General features: G+C 45.3%; 1 protein-coding gene across 6 annotated transcripts in view; it reads left to right on the top strand.

Annotated features, from left to right (window-relative positions):
• ACSL5 (acyl-CoA synthetase long chain family member 5) overlaps positions 1 to 20,028 on the top strand; it is a 49,221-nt gene that overhangs the window by 1,301 nt on the left and 27,892 nt on the right. For 2 of the 6 annotated variants that reach the window (XM_036264531.1, XM_036264532.1), the window contains exons 2-3: positions 2,410 to 2,519; positions 4,271 to 4,450. Coding sequence is in view for 1 of the 6 variants with exons in the window: in XM_036264530.1 (XP_036120423.1) it covers positions 6,695 to 6,713 (19 nt within the window). In the remaining 5 variants the exon portion in view is untranslated. Of the gene's footprint in view, positions 1 to 2,409; positions 2,520 to 4,270; positions 4,451 to 6,539; positions 6,714 to 13,199; positions 13,267 to 20,028 lie in introns of those variants that run through there. The other 4 variants (XM_036264533.1, XM_036264535.1, XM_036264534.1 and 1 more) reach the window with 4 other exon arrangements.

Raw genomic sequence — 20,028 nt, 5'->3', positions numbered from 1 at the left:
AATCTAAATTTAAGGAACTATTCTAAAACAGAGGAGCCAGAAGTTTAAGAGGAATTTCTGGATTCTGAGGGCAGAGGTTTTATTAAAAGGAGAAATTCCACTTTTCTTTAGAAGGACTTCATTAGCTTTAGGGCTTTCTGGAATCTAGAACCCCCCCCCCCCCCGCCGCCAAAAAAAAAAAAACACATTAAAATAATATTTGGGCCCTGGCCGGTTTGGCTCAGCGGTTAGAGCATCAGCCTGCGGTCCCGAGAGACCCGGGTTCGGTTCCCGCTAAGGGCGTGTACCTTGGTTGCAGTTTGTCCCCGGCCCTGGTCGGTTGTGCGGGTGGCGGTCACTCGATGTGTCCCTTTCACGTTGATGTTTCTCTCTCTCTCCCTCCCACTCTACCTGAACAAAAAAGTGTCCTCGGGTGAGGAAAAAAAAAAAATAATAATAATAATATTTGGTCCCCCTACTGATTCATTCCCCTGCCCTCCCCCCACCACACACACACACACACACACACACACACATACACACACACTCTGCTCTAAAATCTGCTTTGCAACCAAACATGCTCTTGAAAGAAGGGCTCTTTTTCATAGACAAGCCACACAAATCACCTGGCTTTACAAAATAGCCTGAAATTTGTTTTGTTTTGTTTTAATAATAATGCTAGCCCCACTACCATCACCATGGGCTCATGACCAACCTACAGGATCTCAGGAAAGTGGATGAACCTTTTCTGAGCATCCACTTCTCATCTGTACACATTGTAACTACCTGGCAGGTTTCCTCTGAGGGCCAAATGAAGTCCTTGTCGGGGGGTCTGGCTCCCAACAGCCATACCTCCCAAGGTATTGTTCTCGTTTACACCTCATAGGTTTGTTAAGAGATAGTCTGGAAGTGACGATAAATCGGAAGGAGCTATACAAACACACAGTGGTGCTACGTAAAGTTGATTCACTTACAAGGTCTGTCTTTTCCTGCGTTCACGTGTGGAGAAACCCTGGTTCTGCTTCAGAAGAGCTGTCAGTCCCTGTCATCAGAAGTATTGTGACTGTTTCCAGGCTCTGTTACAAAACTCTGGAATGTTGGCCGCTGGTCTTCTAGAACTGATACATCTGCAATGCCTGGTTCCTTCTCTTGAGGAAAGGGGAGGGAATGTACACAGACCAACCAGAGCAACATGAGCCATTGGGTCAGACTCCTCACCACCCTGGACACCTTACCTGTGAACGACCTGAAAAAAACGGTTTGCTCTTTTTAGGGGCTACAGGATACCCACTCTCAAAAGGACTTTCTTTTTTATTGAATTCTAACTGCATTAGGCTGTGGGCAGGATAGGAAGACTGAAGAGTGTTTCAAAGAAGCCTAACACCTTTTTTTTTTTAATCCTCACTGGAGGATACTTTTCTATTTTATCTTCAGATAAAGTGGGGGAGAGAGAGAGAAACATCGACATGGGAGAGACACATTGACTGGTTGCCTCCCACACAACCCCGACCAGGGCCAGGAACAAACAGCAACTGAGGTACGTGCCCTTGACTGGAATCAAACTCATGACTCTGTTCCATGGGCCGACACTCTAACTGCTGAGCCAAACCAGCCAGGGCAATCCTTTTTTTTTTTTCTTAAGAGAGATGCTATAGGAAACAATGGTTTATCAAGAGATGGTGTCGTGTTGATGGAGTACTATGCAGCTGTAATAAAGAAAGATCTCTTATCCTTTGAGACGACATGGAGGGACCTGGAAAGTATTATCCTAAGTGAAACAAGCCAAACAGAGAAAGACAAGTATCATATGATCTCACTTATTTGTGGAATATAATGAAATAACAGTCTGAGGAATGGGGTAGTTCCAGAGACGAGGAAGTGGGGTACAGACTGACAATCCCCAGAAGAGGGGGTGGTGGGGGAGAGATAAACCACAGAACTTATATGCATGTATGCATGAACAAAGAACATGAACAACAAAGCTGGGACAGGGCGGGGAGGGGGGGATAGGAGGGAATCCGTGAGGGAAAAAGGCAAAACATCTGTAACAAAAATAAATAAATTAATTAAAAACAAAAAAAGCAAAAGATTAAAAAAAAAGGAGATGGTGTTGTGTGTTAGGGTGCTGGAGACCTGGGCTCTGGACTTCCCTCCCCGACTGAATTGATGCCTTGTCCTAGCTAGTTACTTCACATTTTGGGGTTTCAGGTAGCCTCAAGAATAAAGTTAAGGCTGTTGGATCAGGTAATGCTCCCTACACTCCCATGCATACCCACATGGGTTGTCTAACTGTAATGCTGCTGTGTGGCTTTGATTTATGTTTACGTAAAGATGAAGTGAGACAGTGAGTAGCAATTCCTCCCACTGTTGTCAAAGCACTATTCTTGGACTTTCGCTGCCTGCTCATGTTAAGTAACACCTGTCTTCTAGAGCATGTATCGAGTTCTACTCGTCAAATTCTCCTCCCGCTGCAGGCTCACCATATCCAAGACGACCCCAGGCGCAGTTCCTTTTATCATTCCAGTAGTTGCCCATTGAAGGTAGGTGGCTGCTTTGGAATGGTGGTGCTGATAGTGAGCTCCTAGTGTGGTCCCCAGACCAGCAGCATCCACATCACCTGGAATTACTAGAAATTCTGATTCTCAGGCCCTAACTCAGGCCTACCGAACCAGAAACTCTGGCACTGGCCCAGTAATCTGGGCTGTAACAAGCTCTCCAGGGGATTGTGATGATTGTTGAAGTTTGGGAACCACTAGCTTGGAGCACCCTGCTCTGAAAAGTGTGGCATCAGAAGGTGTTCCAACACAACTTAGCATTTGTCCTATCAAATGGGACTCGGGCTCCCAGTTCTTCAGCCACTTCATAGAAGCCCCTTTTCCTTAGGTACTAAGGCAGGACTAGGGCTCTGGGGCAAGAAGTGACCTTAAAGAGTCAATGCACCTAAGGCATGGATGAGAATCTGGCCTAATAAGACCTCTTTGTTAATGTGGTGGCCACTCTTCCACGCAGGAGTCAGCAGGAAGTGGTGTTGGCTTCTAATTTTCATATTGGCCACCTGCCCAATTACTGTTAGAAGAAACCTACTACAGCATTTCCACAAATTTCTGCAGGCTGGGCACACAGAAAGCTTTCAAGTGTCTAAGGTCTGCTGGTGGTTAAATGAACACTTACCAGCGATGCAGCCGCATATAGGACAGAGGCAGTACAGTGGTTGTCTGTGTCCCTGCGTCAGGACTTGCTTTGATGACTGGTTGTGTGATTCTGGGTGATTTATTTCACCTGAAAAGGCCTTATTGGTCTCACCTGTAAAATACAGACTAAATACAATCTCCAGGGCCCCTTTCACCTCTACTCATCATTTTTGTTCAGTAATGATGCCTTGAAGTCTTGAAGATTTTAATTAAGAATGGGACTAGCGACTTCCAAATGGAAAGAGAGAGTAGGATATAGGCTGAACAGCGATGCAGTAGCTGCTCTGCTCCTTCCAGGGCCTGGCTGAGCTGTGGGTGGTGTGGGTTGGAGACTGGACTCTGCATTGCATTTTTAAAAATTGATCTTAGAGAAAGAGAGAAAGAGGAAGGGGGAGAGAAAAAAGAGGGAGAGAAAAGAGGGAGAAAGAGAGAGAGAGAGAGAGAGAGAGAGAGAGAAGCATTGATTTGTTGGTCCACTTATTTATGCACTCATTGGTTGACTCTTGTATGTGCCCTGATGGGAGATTGAATCCGCAATCTTGATGTATTGGGACGACGCTCTAACCAACTAAGCTACCTGGCCAGGGCCAGGATTCTGCATTCTAAATACAACCCAGCTGGGCTTGTGCCTCAGTCTAGATTTTAGAGTGATTTGCCTTATTTTGTTGTTTGGAGACATTCTAATTCTGGAGGGGTCACTGGCCTCTGCTTATTTCAACCTTAAAGTTAGAGCTTAAGTAACAATTACAGTGGCTTCTCAATTTTCTTTTACTCTCGATTCAGGGAGCAGTTTTTCTCTATTGTCCTCCAGATCTTCCTTTTCCTATGGCAATCTCAAAGATTCTTCCCCCAAAACAAATGCAAAGCCCTATGTACCCTCTTTTCTTCCCTGGAGGTATGGGTTCTACAAAGGGTTTTGCTCGGTAACCCGGTAAACGTTAGCCCATTAGCTGAGCCTTTTTTTTTTTTTCTCCTTCCTCTTAAGCCCATTGCATAACAATCTCCTGTTTTAGCCTTTTGCCAAATTCTACACTCCTCACTGTCTGAGGTTACGAGTGTTTGAATAGGTAACTTCTACCTTTGAACTTCTGTTGCAATAGGTTCAAAGTTTCCAGGGAAACTTGTTGGCCACTCGCAGAACTGTACGCATCGGCTTCAGGTGTGGCCCCATCCCGGGAGCTGTGGCAAAGGCAGAGGTGCCTGACAGTGGTGCTGAGCCCATACAGTCTGCGGTGAGGGGCGCATTTCCTGTGCCCAGGAAGGGAGAGGATCCTCACCAGGTAAGCCTCAGGAACTGTCTGCTCTCGAGGGTGTGTGTCTAGGGTGTGTGTCTCCGGGAGAGCAGGGATGGAGTAGGTGGAGGGAGGAAAGTAGGACATGTGTCCTTTCTCAACCTAAGGCTCTTTCAACCTGAGGTTACATTTGGTTGAGTAGTACTCTCAGCTGACATCTGTGGGAGGCACAAGAAAGAAAATCCACTGGAAACCAGGTGGACACATCGGAGCCACCTGAATGGGCACAGGGCATGGACTTGGAAGAGAAAGTTGTTCATTTTACTAAATATAGCCAAAACAGACTTAAAGCCTCTAAGGATTATAGACAAAGGCAGGAGGTGGTTCTCCTTCCCCTTCCATTCAGAAATTTCTGTGTCAAAATGGTTAGAAAGGCAGTCATTTATCAGCTGTCAATGGCAGCGACTCCCCTTGGGAAGAAAGGAGAGCCTTAGCAGACACTCTGTTAGGTGCTGGGGTCTCTACCAGGTGTGCGACTCGTGTTACCTCATCGGCTCCCCACCTCCTAGGAGGTAGGTGGCATCGCATTGTATAAATAAATAATGCGCCTCGGGGCTTGAACAGCACGGCCTGGCCCCCAGAGCTGAGCTGCTGTGGCTGGGGTTTGAGTCATGATCAGGGTGTCACTGCAGGCTGCCACATGATGCAGAATTCTCGTGGATTGCCATCCCTTCTGTTATTCTTTCTGGTCTGGGGCTGTCACTCATGTGCATAGAGGAGTGACTAGGAGTACCGATCTGCTAGAATTTGAGAAGGACCCAGAGTCTTCCGAACTTGAGCATTCAGTTCTGGAGGAAACCAGTCTAAAAAGAGAAAGGCCTGTCCTGTCCCTGCCCTGAGCTCTTCACCTGGTTGGTAGCGGAAGACAGCAGCACCCAGGAAAGAGCCCGTAGCGTTCGAGCGGCTGCGACTCCACACCGTTCTGCTCTCCTCGCTGGCTCTCTGCTGGGGAAACTTCCTCTCGGGGGGCTGAGCTGCTGAAACAAAGCCAGGCTGGTGCTCCTCCAGCCATGAGATGCCCCAGAAGATGGAATGACAGGGGCGACCCTACTTCATCCTTCTCCCGTGTCTGAGGTGGGCTCCGTGAGGCCAAGGAACCAAATCGCTTTCTCTTAGATTGTGGCCCAGCACACCCTGGCTATTTGGGTTCTGGAGAGAAATCCAAGCTAGCTCTAGTGCAAGGCTGCCTGGGAAGGTACTGCGTGCTGCCTGATGTTGCCGAGGGGGGAGGAAGGAACGGGGGCAGGTAGGGACAGGAAGTTCCTTATTTCTGCTTCTAAATCAAAGAATGGAAGCCCCCCCCCCCCCCCCGCCCTTCTGTGGCCACAGCCTTAGGTGAATCCAGTGAGACCAGTACAGATCCTAACACCTCACAACCCTACAACCCCACAACCCTTGCAGGGGGTCTGAACATTCAAAACAATTTTGTGACAATACTAAGCGATTGCCTTCTGCGCCGTCACTGTCCTGTGCGTGTGTGGTGGACTCTTCCAGAAGCTCCGGGACAGGGGATCTGACAGCTCGCGGCACACGTGTCTGTGTCCTCCTGTGAGTTAGTTTTTCCAGGTTTAGCCTGGGAGGTGAGGGAAGCAGCAGATGGACGTTTAAGTTAAAGCCTGTCCCTGTCCCTGTCCTTCCTGACCTGATCGTTTTTGTTGGCTTTATCAGAACTGCCTTGGGGCCCGAGGCAGGTATGTTGGGGACTAGAGGGAGGGTGACCCCCGTGGGAGCCCTGTGAGGGCTGAGGCACCTCTGGCTGGACTGTCCTGCTCTGCGGCTCCAGCAGGGAGCAGCGTCACTCCTGTGACACGGGTGGTCTGCGGGGCCCCTCCTGTCACCTTTGTGTGTGTGTGTTCTGCTCCTGTGCCGGGGTAGTGCAGGAGGAAGGGGTCAGCAGGGGGGTGTGGGCCGGCTGGAGTGTCAGCCTCGGGACTGGGCTACAGCATTTGAAACGGAGCCAGGGGAGCCGTGTGCTTTCTTCCTCCTGGTCAGACGCTTCCACTTTCAGTTGTGAGAGAACAACCAGGAAGTGAGGGCCCCGAGCACGGCCGCCCGGCCACGCCCCGCGCAGGGCCCACGGCAGAACCGGGCCGGAGCCGTGGCCGTGCCCTGCGGGGAGCTTCCAGAGCCACGCTGTCCCTGGAGCATGCAGGGCTGAGGGAAGCCGAGCAGGGCCCCTGTGCCAGGAAGGACTGGGAGCCAGGAAGCCCCTTTCACCGGGACCACCACGAGATGCGGCCCCCCTCCCAGGGTAAGGGGGCGTGCCCAGGGGCTCAGCAAGGGGTCTTGTGAGTGGGGGGCAGAGGCCAAGAAGGGTTCCTGACGCCCAGACTCAGTGAATCTGGAGCCGGCCCTGTCCCAGGCACGTGGCAGCGCTCTCTGTCCCCGGTCACTGGGGGACACCTGGAGATGCTCCTTACGAGGAGGCCGGAGGGGAAGGAGGACGCGGGCCATGGGTCAGGCTTTCTTCTCCGGCCCCTCTCCAGGGAGGGGAGCAACCCCGAGACCTGGTTCTCTGGGCCTGAGCATCTGCCGTACTCCTGTGCAGGCTGGGATGGGTAAGAGCTGATGGCCCACGGACGATGGATTGGTTCGCAGGCAGCTGGATCTGTGTTAAGGGCGAGGGCCAACAGTGGGATGTAAGATGAACTTGGAGGACGTTCAAGGAGCGAGCCGTAGGAAGGGCCTCCACAGTTGGTGCTTACTAGCTTCTGGGGGTAGCAGTCTTTTTGGTGGTTTGAAAAGTAGGATTGAATCTGTAGCTCTAACATGTCAGTGATTGGTGGTCTCTCACAGAGGCAGAGTCTTTTTTTTTTTTTTTTTTTTTTTGGTATGTGCCCCTAGCAGGAACCAAACCTGGGAGTCTCTGGTCCGCAGGTGGATGCTCCAATCGCTGAGCCAAATTGGTCAGGGCCAGAGTCTTAAAATAATTAAATTAAACTTAATTGTTTTAATTATATTTATTTATTTATTTTTGTTATAGGTGTTTCTCCTTTCTCCCCCATTGATACCCTTCTCCTGATCCCCTCCACCCCTAACCCTGGCATTGTTGTCTGTGTCCACTGATTATGCATATATGCATATAAGTTCTTTGGTTTATCTCTTCCCTCCCCCTTCCGCCCCCCCCTCTTCTGAGGTTTGTCAGTCTGTACCCTACTTCTATGTCTCTCTGTCTATTTTGTTCATCAGCTTATTTTGTTCATTACATTCCACAAATAAGTGAGATCATGTGATATTTGTCTTTCTCTGATTGGCTTATTTCACTTAGCATAATACTCTCCAGGTCCCTCCATGTCATCTCAAAGGATAAGAGATCTTTCTTTCTTACAGCTGCATAGTACTCCATTGTATAAATGTATCACAGCTTTTTTATCCACTCGTCTACTGATGGACACTTGGGCAGTTTCCAAATCTTAGCAATTATAAATAGTGCTGCTATGAACATAGGGGTACATTTATTCTTTCTGATTGGTGTTTCAAACTTCTAGGATATATTCCTAGAAGTGGGATCACTGGGTCAAACAGCAGATCAATTTTTAATTTTTTAAGGAAACACTATTTTTTTTTCCATAGTGGCTGCACCAGTCTGCATTCCCATCTGCAGTGTACTAGAGTCCCCTTTTAATTTTAAAAGTAAAAGATTGCTTTAGTAAAAGAAAAAAGGAAGAAAAAAAGAGTAATTGGTTTTGCTTGATCCTTTTCACTATACTCCAGCATGGGAGTTATGCTGTAATGGTTCCCTCTAATTAGCCAGTATTTGAGAGAAACATAGACTAATCTTGGAAAAGGCATGGCATAAAATTTTGTAGGTATCACCTGTGTGCTTGACACAATGAAAGGAAAAAAAACTAAATAAAACAAGAGTCACAGATGCTTATAGGACAGGCAGATAATGTAGATAAGTAGAGACAATGGTCCACAGTAAGACATAGGTTGTGGGGACTCTGGCAAAAGGCAAAGACACATTTCAATTTCAATTTTTTTTTTTTTTAACAAACATTATGCAGACCAAACAGAATGTTTACTCCAGGCATTTGACTTAGATCCTAACCTAAAATAGTCATCTCTTCCAGACTATATTCTAACCCTTTGAGGACAAAATCACCTGCAGTAAAATCCGTGTGTTATTGAGTTCCTAAGTGCTAACTATACAGGGGGCCACAGATTCTACAGGGAGGCCAGGGGACAGGGAAAGAGAGAGAGTCAGGGAATGAATGGGCAGAGGGAAGAGGAAGCCAATTAAGCACCAGTTTATAGTAGATACACTTACATTGTACTTTTTTTTTTAAATCCTCACCAGAGGAAAGAGAGAGAAACATCAATGTGAGAGTGAAACATTGATTGGTTGCCTTCTGCATACACCCTGACTGGGGATCAAACCTGCAACCCAGGTGTGTGCCCTGACCTGGAGTCAAACCCACAACCTTTTTGGTGCAAGGACGACACTCCAACCAACTGAGCTACCCAGCTGGGGCAATACACTTCCATCTAATTAAGACAATCTTATGAGGTGGTTGAGAGCGTAGGCTCAGAGAGGTATGGCAATTTTCCCAAGGTCACAAAGCAGCCAGTTGTCAAATGAGGATGGAAGCCGATGCTAAAACCATGCTCCTTCGACTCATGTGTAGAGTTGGCCTTTCTTCAGATTTCCTAGAAAATTGTATTTGTAATACGATTTTCAAGTATAGAGACCTGGGCAGTTATCGAGTTCACATATCCATAAGATATTTTTCAGGTTGACATTTTTCTAGAACTGCAATTATTATAGGTGTTATTCATTGAATATATTCTAGGGGGGCAGCAGTGCTGTCCTGTTTTATGGGGCTTTTCTCTTTTGCTATTTAAAATAGTCTTGTGAGGGGGGCACTTTGTTTTTTACCTAGAGAAACTGAGATTTGGAAAGAAAGTAAAAACTGGACACAGTAAAAGAGATTGGAGCTGGAATTTGAACTCTGACTCATTTAGCTTCAAAGGCAAGCTATTCCTTGGTTTCTGATGAACCTGGTTTAGTGCACAGGGCAAAGAATTTGAAACCGGGAGAAATCCTCCTTTGACAATCCTCCCACTTCAAATCCAGAGAAACAGAAAGCAGATTGGTGGTTCCTAGGGATTGGGGGGGAGAGAGGAATGGGGGCTAAGGACTTAATGGGTGCATGGTTTCCTTGGGGGAGGATGAAAATGCGTAGGACCTAGATAGAAGTGGTGGTTGACCAACACTGTGAATGTTCTAAGTGCCGCTGAATTGTTCATTTTAAAACAGGTAGTTTTATGTGAATTTCACCTCAGAAAGCCTCCCACCCCCAGGCAGGGGAATCGTCAAAGCAGGATTTGGCAATATTGGGAACCAGGAGTGCAGTGTCTGCTCCTGTGTCTCATATGCCTGGCCAGCGATGCACTGACCCTCACGCGGAGTTCAACCAGGAGTGAGACTCACACAGCACCTTGCGAGGGTGACCCGTCCCCAACTTCCCTGAGTTCGTCCATCCTTGCTCGTGTCACACTCTGCTATACACTCCTCTACCTCTGTTTCTCCCCTAGGTGGCCAGGTTCTAAGGTCAGAAATGGACTCACCCCTTCCCTATGGCACGGGGCCTGATATTTCACAGGCTCTCACTTAATTCATGTTATTTGAATAAATACATGAGTTCTGGAAGGTCGAGCAGCCCCTGTACTGCTATGGACAGGCCATGGTATCCCCTCTCTTCAGGGGAGCTGGTCGTAGATCTCTGGGTTTCCATGGGTCATTCTACTGGGAGAGTGATGAGGTTGTAAAGAGCTGTAGGAGAGTGCGTGGGTGGGGTGGGGTCAGGAGAGATGGATGGGTCATGCCCTCTCAGAGGAGGATCATGCCCTCTCCAACGGGAACGCCTCAGTTTAAATAGAAATGAGGAGTTATCAAGGCCTTTGCACATAAGTTGAAAGACGGTTACAGTATGAAGACCACGATTACTACTGCTCATTTGGGACATCTGATATTGACAACGAGTTAGAAACTGAGGTGCATGGAAGAGGGGAAAGGGAGCTAGTCTACTGAGGAGTTCCCATGTGCCTGAGAGTGTACCAGAAGGTCCACCCACAGTATCCCTTTGAAGTAGAGATTATCACCTGCCCCTTCTTGTGTTCGGCCGAGGGAAACTTATGCTCGGTGACATTAAGTAACTGCCCCAGGGCCACACATCTGATAAGTGGTAAAGCTGTTGCTCTGATACTCAGAAAGGCAATGGCCTTAAAAGTTTGCCCCTGGAAATGAGACTATTGGCAATAAATCTTGTTTGCAGTTTGGGTCTGGTGACTCCTGACCCAAACCAGGCAGTGTGAGGGCTGATTCTTCAGGGAGCCCAGGTAGAAAAGCCTCTTTCACAAATTCTTGCATCGCCCTGACTTTATCCTGGCATGGTGACGGGGACCTAGTACTTTGTCCAGCCTATCTTTTTACAGGCTCTCTTATCAAATCCAATAGACTTCTGATACTGGTTCTCCTGACCTCAGTTCTCTCATAAATCACTTGGTCAGCAACAGGCTTGGGAAGCCTTTGGGGGTGCAAGGTATTCCTCAGGGTAAGGCTGCTGGACTGAGATTTATGGGAAACCGAATGGCAGATCTTAATCTTGATTATGCCAATCTGTGATCCAGTTGGATGTGTCACTGCCTGTCACCAGCCTGTCAGTGCGTGGCTCAACAGCTACTCTATGCTATAACCTTCATGGACTGAGTTATTTGGCCTACTGAGGGCTTTCCTATTAAATCCCACTCAGCTCAACTGGCCAAGGCCTGGCACCCCAAAGCTCTCTGGTGTCATGAACTGAAATGACTTCAGTGGTGTGGTGTCTACACCGGGCCCCAGACACTGTCTCATTCAGTCTTCTTGGAGGCTTTTCTTTTTTTTCTTTCCTTTCAACTAAAGATGGATCCTTTACCTTCATCAGAAATACCCTTTCACCATTTTCCCTCCACAGATGTCCTGCTTTAGTGCTTGTAGCCATATTAGCTGTCACCCCATATCTGGGTATTCCCTTCCCCACTTCCATTGGGGTTCATCCGACCTAATGTGGTGACTGGTTTCTCCGTAGAAAAAGTGGACAGAGAGACTCAGACAACAGATGAGAAGGATGGTTTGGTGACAGTGACCCCGGCTGGACTCATAGTTGGGGGTTTATTAGTCCTTGGTGTTATCCATAGGGTCATCATCCTTGATTGATCCTGGAAATGAGACTATTGGCAGTAAAGCCAGGGGGTCAAGGACCACACATCCCTGAGAGTCTAGAGCTCCATGCCTCTACCGTTGCCTGCCTCAGACTCTCTCTTCAAATTCATGAGCTCATGCCCCACACACTAAATTCTTCTCTTAAGTATTTTTAGTGTTTGATAGACCCATAAGTCACCAAAGGGCACAAACTGTATCTTCTAAGTGTCTCTCTGCACATGCCATGGTGCTGGTCACATAGTGGATTCAAGATCCTTGTGGGCCTTATTATAAGTAAATTTAAAGTGCAAAGAATAAACATATCTCTGGCTATACACATGCTTCTCCAGCCCACCGGATGCTCTCAAAGCTGGGTACATCCCACAGAGCATTTGTTTACCACCTGGAGAACTGGGTTATCCCCTACAATGAACTGTACATGTGCCTTTCCCACACTGAGCACACTGCTTAGCACATAGTAGGTGCTCAAGCATTTAGATGCTTACAGAATGAATGAACATTGGCCTCATTCAGATCAGGCTGCTTAGCATTGCCCTGGCTGTGGCATTCAGAGGAGGGCTCAGAGGATTCTGTCCCTGTCTGGATTTAGGTGCACATTGTCATTGCAGGATTGAACTCTGTGACCTGTTTTCTTCAACAGATCCCCTTCCCTAGTGACCTTTCTCTGAACTTGTGCCAATGGTGAGCGAAAGGGGAAGGCAACCACTGGCACTCAGTGGGTTCCCGCTGTGCCTCAGGCACTGTGTTGGGCACAGTCGACTCTGAACGTTTGGCAGCCTCTGCCTGGGGGTGCTCGTGGCCCAGCTTGTTCACTGAGACCCAAACCCAGGGAAAGAGCTGGTCCTATCCCATTTCTCACGACCCTCTGAGCTCCGGTTCCTCTAGCTTTTCCTGTACAATTCAGCAGCAAAGATATTCCCAACAGATATGCATCAAAACCCTAACAATTTATTTATGGGGTGCTTGCTGGGGGCCAGGGGACCTGTCCCCAGCCTCTTTCTCGCCCTCTCTCTGCCACCTGTCCTACAAATTGGGATTGTGAAGCACTTGGGCTAGGAAGAGCGAGACGCGGGGGCGTCATCTCACTTTCCTGCGTTGATTATGTAAACTCTCATGGAATCTTTCCACGAGAAATGACGACTCAGCCACCCTCTGTGGTTTTAATAGGGGTCTCTTGGTAATGCTGTCTTCTTGTCCTGCCCTGCGTGACACCGTGGAAGAGAGAAGGGCCCTTTCTCCTCCCTCTTGGGCCTTCCCCTGGCATGTGTGCTTCAGAGCACACGGGGTGCCCGGCCTCCAGAGGAGGAGAGCCCTGTGCTGGTGACATGGCCCTACTCGGGAGAGGAGGCTACTATAGGTCAGCCTGAGCACCCAGCCACAGGTGAGTGGCTGGGAAGTTATCTGTAGGCTCATAGGTCAGGAGCTTATGCCAACCTCTTTCCTCAGCAACTTGAGGCCCTGCGACTGAAAGTTGATCTTTGCCCTGGTTTCTTATCTGCCAAAGAAATGAATGAAAAATGTTTCCACCCCCAGAGCTGCCGTGGGACTGGCTCACTCGGTGGCTGAGCAGCTCTGTCCACAAAACCAGCTCCCGGAAAAGGTGAGTGCGGCTTCGATGGTGGGGTCGCTGCACGCTCAGACCCACGGCTGAGGCTGTACTCTCAGGGAGGGGCGGGAGAGCTTCCTAACCCGGCTGCCAGAGTGCCAGGCACGATGATTTGGTGGTGTTCACTTTATGCTTTGTCTTTTGTTTTGTTTTTTTATCTTCCCCCGAGGACATTTTTCTATTTTTTGTTCACATAGAGTAGGAGGAAGAGAGAGATAGAGAGAGAGAGAGAGAGAGAGAGAGAGAGAGAGAGAGAGAAACATCAACATGAAAGGGACACATTGAGTGGCTGCCACCCACACAGCCAGGGACAAACTGCAACCGAGGTACGTGCCCTTGGCGGGAACCGAACCCGGGTCTCTCTGGACTGCAGGTTGATGCTCTAACCGCTGAGCCAAAACGGCCAGGGCTGCTTTGTTTTTTTTTTTTCAACTTTTATTAATTTATTTTTGTTACAGATATTTCTCCTTTACCCCCCTAGACACCCCCCCCCCCAGCATTGTTGTCTATGTGCATTGGTTATGCATACACGCATATAAGTTCTTTGGTTTATTTCATCCATCCTCCCACCACCCTCCTCTGAGGTTTGTCAGTTTGAACCATACTCCTTTCTATGTCTCTGGGTCTATTTTGTTCATCAGCTTATTTTGTTCATTATATTCCACAAATAAATGAGATCATGTGGTATTTGTCTTTCTCTGATTGGCTTATTTCGCTTAGCATAATACTCTCGAGGTCCCTCCATGTCATCTCAAAGGATAAGAGATCTTTCTTTCTTACAAATGCATAGTATTCCATTGTATATATGCACCACAGCTTTTTAATCCACTCATCTATTGATGAACACTTGGGCTGTTTTCAGATCTTAGCGATTGTAAATAGTGCTGCTATGAACATAGGGGTACATTTATTTTTTCTGATTGGTGTTTCAGACTTCTTAGGATATATTCCTAGAAGTGGGATCACTGGGTCAAACAGCAGACCGATTTTTAATTTTTTAAGGAAATACCATACTGTTTTCCATAGTGGCTGCACCAGTTTACATTCCCACCAGCAGTGAACTAGAGTCCCCTTTTCTCCACACCCTTGCCACCACTTTTTGTTTAATGATTTGTTGATGGCAGCCATTCTGGCAAGTGTGAGGTGATATCTCATAGTTGTTTTAATTTGCATCTCTCTGATGATTAGTGACATTGAGCATTTCTTCATATGTCTCTTGGCCATTTGTATGTCCTGTTTGGAGAGGTGTCTATTTAGGTCCTCTGCCCATTTTAATTGGATTATTTGTCTCCCTTTTGTTGAGTTGTATGAGCACTCTATATATTTTGGAAATTAACCCCTTATCTGATGTATCTTTGGCAATTTTCTCTCCCATATAGTGGATTCTGTTTCCATTTTGATGCTTATTTCTTTTGCAGTGTAGAAGCTTTTTAGTTTGATGTAGTCCCCATGTTCATTTTTTTCTTCTGTTTCTCTTGCCTTAGGTGTTGTATCAGTGAAAATTCTGCTGCATATGATGTCTGAAATTTTGTTGCCTACATTTTCTTCTAGAATTTTTATGGATTCATGGGTTACATTTAAGTCTTTTATCCATTTTGAGTTTATTCTTGAGTATGGTGTAAGTTGGTGGTCTAGTTTCATTTTTTGCATGTAGCTGTCCTATTTTCCCAACACTATTTATTAAAGAGGCTGTCTTTACTAAATCGTATGCTCTTGCCACCTTTGTCAAATATTAATTGAGTATAATGTCTTGGGTTAATTTCCAGGTTCTCTGTTCTGTTCCATTGATCTATATGCTTGTTCTTGTGCCAGTACCAGGCTGTTTGGGTTACAGTGGCTTTGTAGTATAACCTGATATCTGGTAATGTGATCCTTCCTACTTTGTTCTTCTTTTTCGAGATTGCTGTGGCTATTCGGGGTCTTTTTTGGTTCCATATGAAGTCTTTGTTCTAGTTCTGTGAAATATGTTATTAGTATTTTGATGGGGATTGCATTGAATCTATAGATTGCTTTGGGTAGTATGGACACTTTAATGATGTTAATTCTTCCAATCCATGAATAGGGTATGTGTTCCCACTATTTTATATTTTTCTCTATTTCTTTTTTCAATGTCCTGTAGTTTTCTGCAAATAGATCCTTTACTTGTTTGGTTAAGTTTATTCGTAGGTATCTTACAGCATGAGTAAAATGCTCAATACTAGGCTTTGTTTTTTTAAAACATGCGTATTTCAAATTAAGTAATAGTGTTACCTAATCTCGTCACCTTCCCAAGGAGACCTACTCTAACCTCCTTGATAAAAAACAAACAAAAAACCCTGCTGAATCCTGAACCCTCAAACCTCCTTCTCTAGTCTATTGTCTTATTCCATAGCACTATATAATCTAGCTGTTGCTTTGGCTTTTTGTCAAAATCTCTCATAAAACACAACCCACGAGGGCAGGGTTTTCACTGCTGTATTCCCAGCACCTGGAAGAATGCCTGATACACAGTCAAGCACTTAACTATCTTTGGCTGAAAGATCTAGTACCTGACTGAAACTTTCTGGAAAATCTATTCATGATTTTCCCTCTTCCATCTATTTTTCCTATCAGGATTATGCTTTCAGCAACACAAACGCATACACATTGTCTGAGTGTTTTGTGTTTTCTTTCTACTTTCCATATCCGGGCATCCAGATCTTCTTTACTCTTTTCCATACCAGCCAAGAGTTCCACTGCACGGAAGTGCTATAACTGATTTGGCTACTCTCCAATCAAGAAAGATTTTCCTGGTCTCTGGCATTTTAAACACTTTTACCGATTTAATGATAATGAACAGAAGAGCTGACATCTGAGACTATTTTTCAGGCACTCTACAGATTAATGCCTTGATTGTGGTGACAGTCTTCTGAGGCAGATATTATTGCCATTTTACCAATTAGAAACCACACAGTGGTTATCTACCCCAGGTCGCAAAGAAGGTGACCAAGCAGGGCTTGAGCCAAAGTAGTCTGACTCAGAGCCCACATCCTTCCTCAGTACACGACTAGGTGTGATGCACTGAATTGAACTTTTATCTTTCTACAGGATAAAGTACTAGTAGAACCATTAGGTCAAGGGGCACACATCCTGAATTGTGGTTGAGGGCAATGGGCACATCTCTAAGGAGGCTGCACCAAATGTACATTTCCATGAATAGCAGTTCATTTTGCACTATTTCATCACAGCTTATCTAATGGATGGGGAAAAGGCACTTCATTTAAATTTGCAATTTTTTTTTAAACTATGAGTGATGTTGAATGTTTTTTCCTAATTTTAAGTAACCTGTTTTGCTGTGAACTTTCTGGTCATGGCCTCTGCCTTTTGTTTCACTGGGTTGTGATTTGCTTCTCATTGATTTCTGAGCATTCCTTATTGAGAAAATGCGCTCTTTGCCTGTCTGGAGTATTTAATACTTTTCCCAATTTACCTTTGACTCTGTCTCTGGTCTCCTTTCTCAAAGGGCAAATACTTTCTAACATTTTACGTAATCAAACTTGCCAATGTTTTCATGTATAGCTTCTAGGTTTTGTGTCAGTCTTGAGTTTTCCCCATACCAAAATTATAAAAAAGTTTCTTGCAGACTTTTTTATTCCCAATACGCTTGTGGTTTTTATTATTTTATATTAAGTCTCTGATCCATCTTGAACTTACTCTTGTTGTAGGAGTAAGACAGTTATCAACTTTGTGTGTTCTCTCTGAATGGCCAGGCAGTTGTCTCAACACATTTATCAAAGTGAAATAAATCTATTTGAATTTGAAATGCAATTTAGTATATAATAATAGATCCACTGGGAGTAATTTAAGATTATTTTGTAACATAGATTTGTCTATTCATGACCAATAGGAAACTTCCAAAACTCTATAGCAGGCAAATTTATTATGTTTACCTCTCTCTGCCACCTACCCAATTTCTGTTTGTTTTCAAAGTTTTTCTGATTCTTTTTATAAATTTTATTTTTCTGAGTGAACTTTAGAATTAACTTTTTAATTCCTGTTGGTCTTTATTAGGGTTGCATTAAATGTATAGATACATTTAGGGAGATAGGACCCCTCGACTAGTTCAGGTATATCTTTTCATGTTTATCTCTCAAATATAATTATTTTTATTATAAGTTTACACATTTATTCTCATATATGCTATTTTGAATGACATATGTTCTGTTATTTTGAAATTAGTAATTCACATGAAATATAAGACAGCTTTTGATTTTCTGGCTATCAGTTTGGTAACTGGCCACCTTACTGAATTAATTCATGGTTTCCAATGACTTCTTATTTTCTTACAGGGGTTGTAAGCTTTGCCTCTAAGCTGTTTTTGTTTTTATTGAGGAATATGACAACACATTTTTATCTCAGATAAAACTGGATGTTGGCCCTTATGCTCTTTGAATCGTTTAAAATAGCCTGAGTAGCTGAGATTTACTCTCCTTAGAAATCAATACTTTCCCATACCCAAATCCCAGGCTTTCATCTGATTGTTTAAGTTTTGTGAAACAGGTTTGTTGTCTCGGTTTCACGTTCTCTTTTATCTCTTAGTAATAAAAAATTACATTTGCTGCAGAAGAGTGAACTGGTGTAAGAAAAGCTCTTAGTTCCAGGGCTCTGAGGGATCTGGGTGAAGGATCTTACAATAGAAAGCATATCTGGTTTACTTACATTCATTGCATGTTAAGGGATAGACCGTCAGATCTTCTAAGTGTGTCCATGAAGCTATTGGTTTGTAATAGTCTGTTGAACTTTTGCCATGACTTTGGAATTTGTCTAGAAATACTGACTATGTGGTTAAGAACTGAGATGGTTGTCTCCTAAATTAGGGGTTGCATAAATTTAGGGAAAATAGCAATGGAGGCTGAGTTAGCAACTCAGTGCCCAACCAATGAACTAAAACTTTTATATGCAGCCTCTAAAATAACATGTAGGCCCCTTTGAAGTCATTATGAGATGTGAAAGCTTGAGACATGGTCTCTAGGAGTGGGTAAGTAACTCAGCATAGAAGAATCTGTTAACTAATTGGGTGTGAGAACTTGGGGACTCTGGTCTCCCATTTAATGAGCTTTCTATCACCACGGAATAAGTCTATACATGCAAGAGAACAGAGAAGAGAAACCAATCAAACCCAAATGAGTATGCCACTTTTTAAGCAGCAGATTTTTGTGGGGGGGAAACTTATAATTACATTTCATATCTCATTATTGCATAGAAAATAATTAGTTCTTTGGGCCTCAAAGCAAAGATAATTTGCTTTATTGTCCTTTGAATTCCAGAAACCCAGGGTAACAGAATTATTTCTAGGCTGGACTTTCTGCCTAACTACTACTGTAGATGACTTTATTTGATAAGATTTGTCCTGTAGATTCTACCAAGCCTGGAGTTGACTAATCCTGAGTGGTCCTTGATATATATTAGAAATACATTCTTTTTACCACCCACCATCCCTAACTCACTACCTTGCCAAATTATTGATTTGGGAGTATATATCTCAAGATTGGCCAGAATGACTTTTGATGATGTAAGTTTGGGGAGTTTGGGGGTTGGGGAGTTTTACCAAGGAACAAAGTGTGTTAACTAAGAGTATCTAGAACAGACAATTCTGAACCAGAAAACAGATGATTTATTCAACAACCCGTCATTGAAAGTTTACTGTATGCCAGGCATGGTGCAGGCATTGGAGCCACTGGAGTGAACAAAACAATCCCTCTACCAATTAGAACATCAGTTCAGTAGGGACAATGGATGATAAAGGGCCAGGTCTATTTCAGATAGTGAACAGTGTCCTGGAAAAGAGAAGGCAAGATTCATGATAGTGACGGTGGTAAAAAGGTCACTAGTAAATAGGGCATCAGAGCAAGCCTCTAAGGAAGTGGCATCTGGGTTGAGACCAGGTCTATACGCCACACACAACCATTGAAGATCTGGGAAACAGCTTCGGGCAAGGGGAAGAGCAGATACAGAGGCTCTAAGGCAGAAATGAACTTACAGTTGCCCAAAACTTGAATGTCAGGGTAGAAGGGACCATTTTGGGATATTACCCAAAGAAAATTAGACTCAAAGAAGAAATGCTGTTCCAAATCTGCGAAGAAGCAAAACCAAAAGCTGAATATGGGGTGGTCATAACTTGGACACCAAGGCTGGTCCTGGGACTTGCTAGCAGGTATGAAGGCAGAAGGCATCTTCCAGCCAGCTTGGGAATAAACAGGTTAGGTGACAGAAGATGAGTAACATGGGCACGGCCATCCACACCACTGAACAATGGAGGGCCCTGGAGTGAATCAAGGAGAATGGCCGAGGACAAGTGGGCATCCTGGGTGTGGGGCCGAGGCATGCTGCCATGACCATATCAGAAAATGGAGGAAGCACCCACTTGGGACCATCCTCCTGTGCACTGTGGCTCGCTCAGCCATCTTTAGAAACCTGGACCAGAGGCTCCCAGAGGCAGCACAACACAACTCTCTTTCCTCTTCTCATTACCACTCTTGCACTTCTCCCCACCCCACACTTTCCCAGCCAGGAGTGACAGAAAGGAAAGAGGAAGTGTCGCCACACCAGCTCCTGGCAGGGGATTCTGTGAAGTGACCAAATCAGAATTGTAATTTGAGTGACACAGGCCACATGACAGAAGCGATGGTGGTTTTTTCCTAATTTGTTTGAGCACACATGTAAGCGTTAACAGGTTCTAAAGGTTAGGATGGTGACCAGAGCGTCCCAATCCAGTATGGTGTAACCCAGCCCAATGGT

The sequence above is a fragment of the Molossus molossus genome, unplaced genomic scaffold, assembly GCF_014108415.1.
Source record: "Molossus molossus isolate mMolMol1 unplaced genomic scaffold, mMolMol1.p scaffold_m16_p_17, whole genome shotgun sequence".
NCBI lineage: Eukaryota > Metazoa > Chordata > Mammalia > Chiroptera > Molossidae > Molossus > Molossus molossus.
The sequence above is the reverse complement of the archived record's forward strand: the minus strand, read 5'-3'. Positions and strand labels throughout refer to the sequence as shown.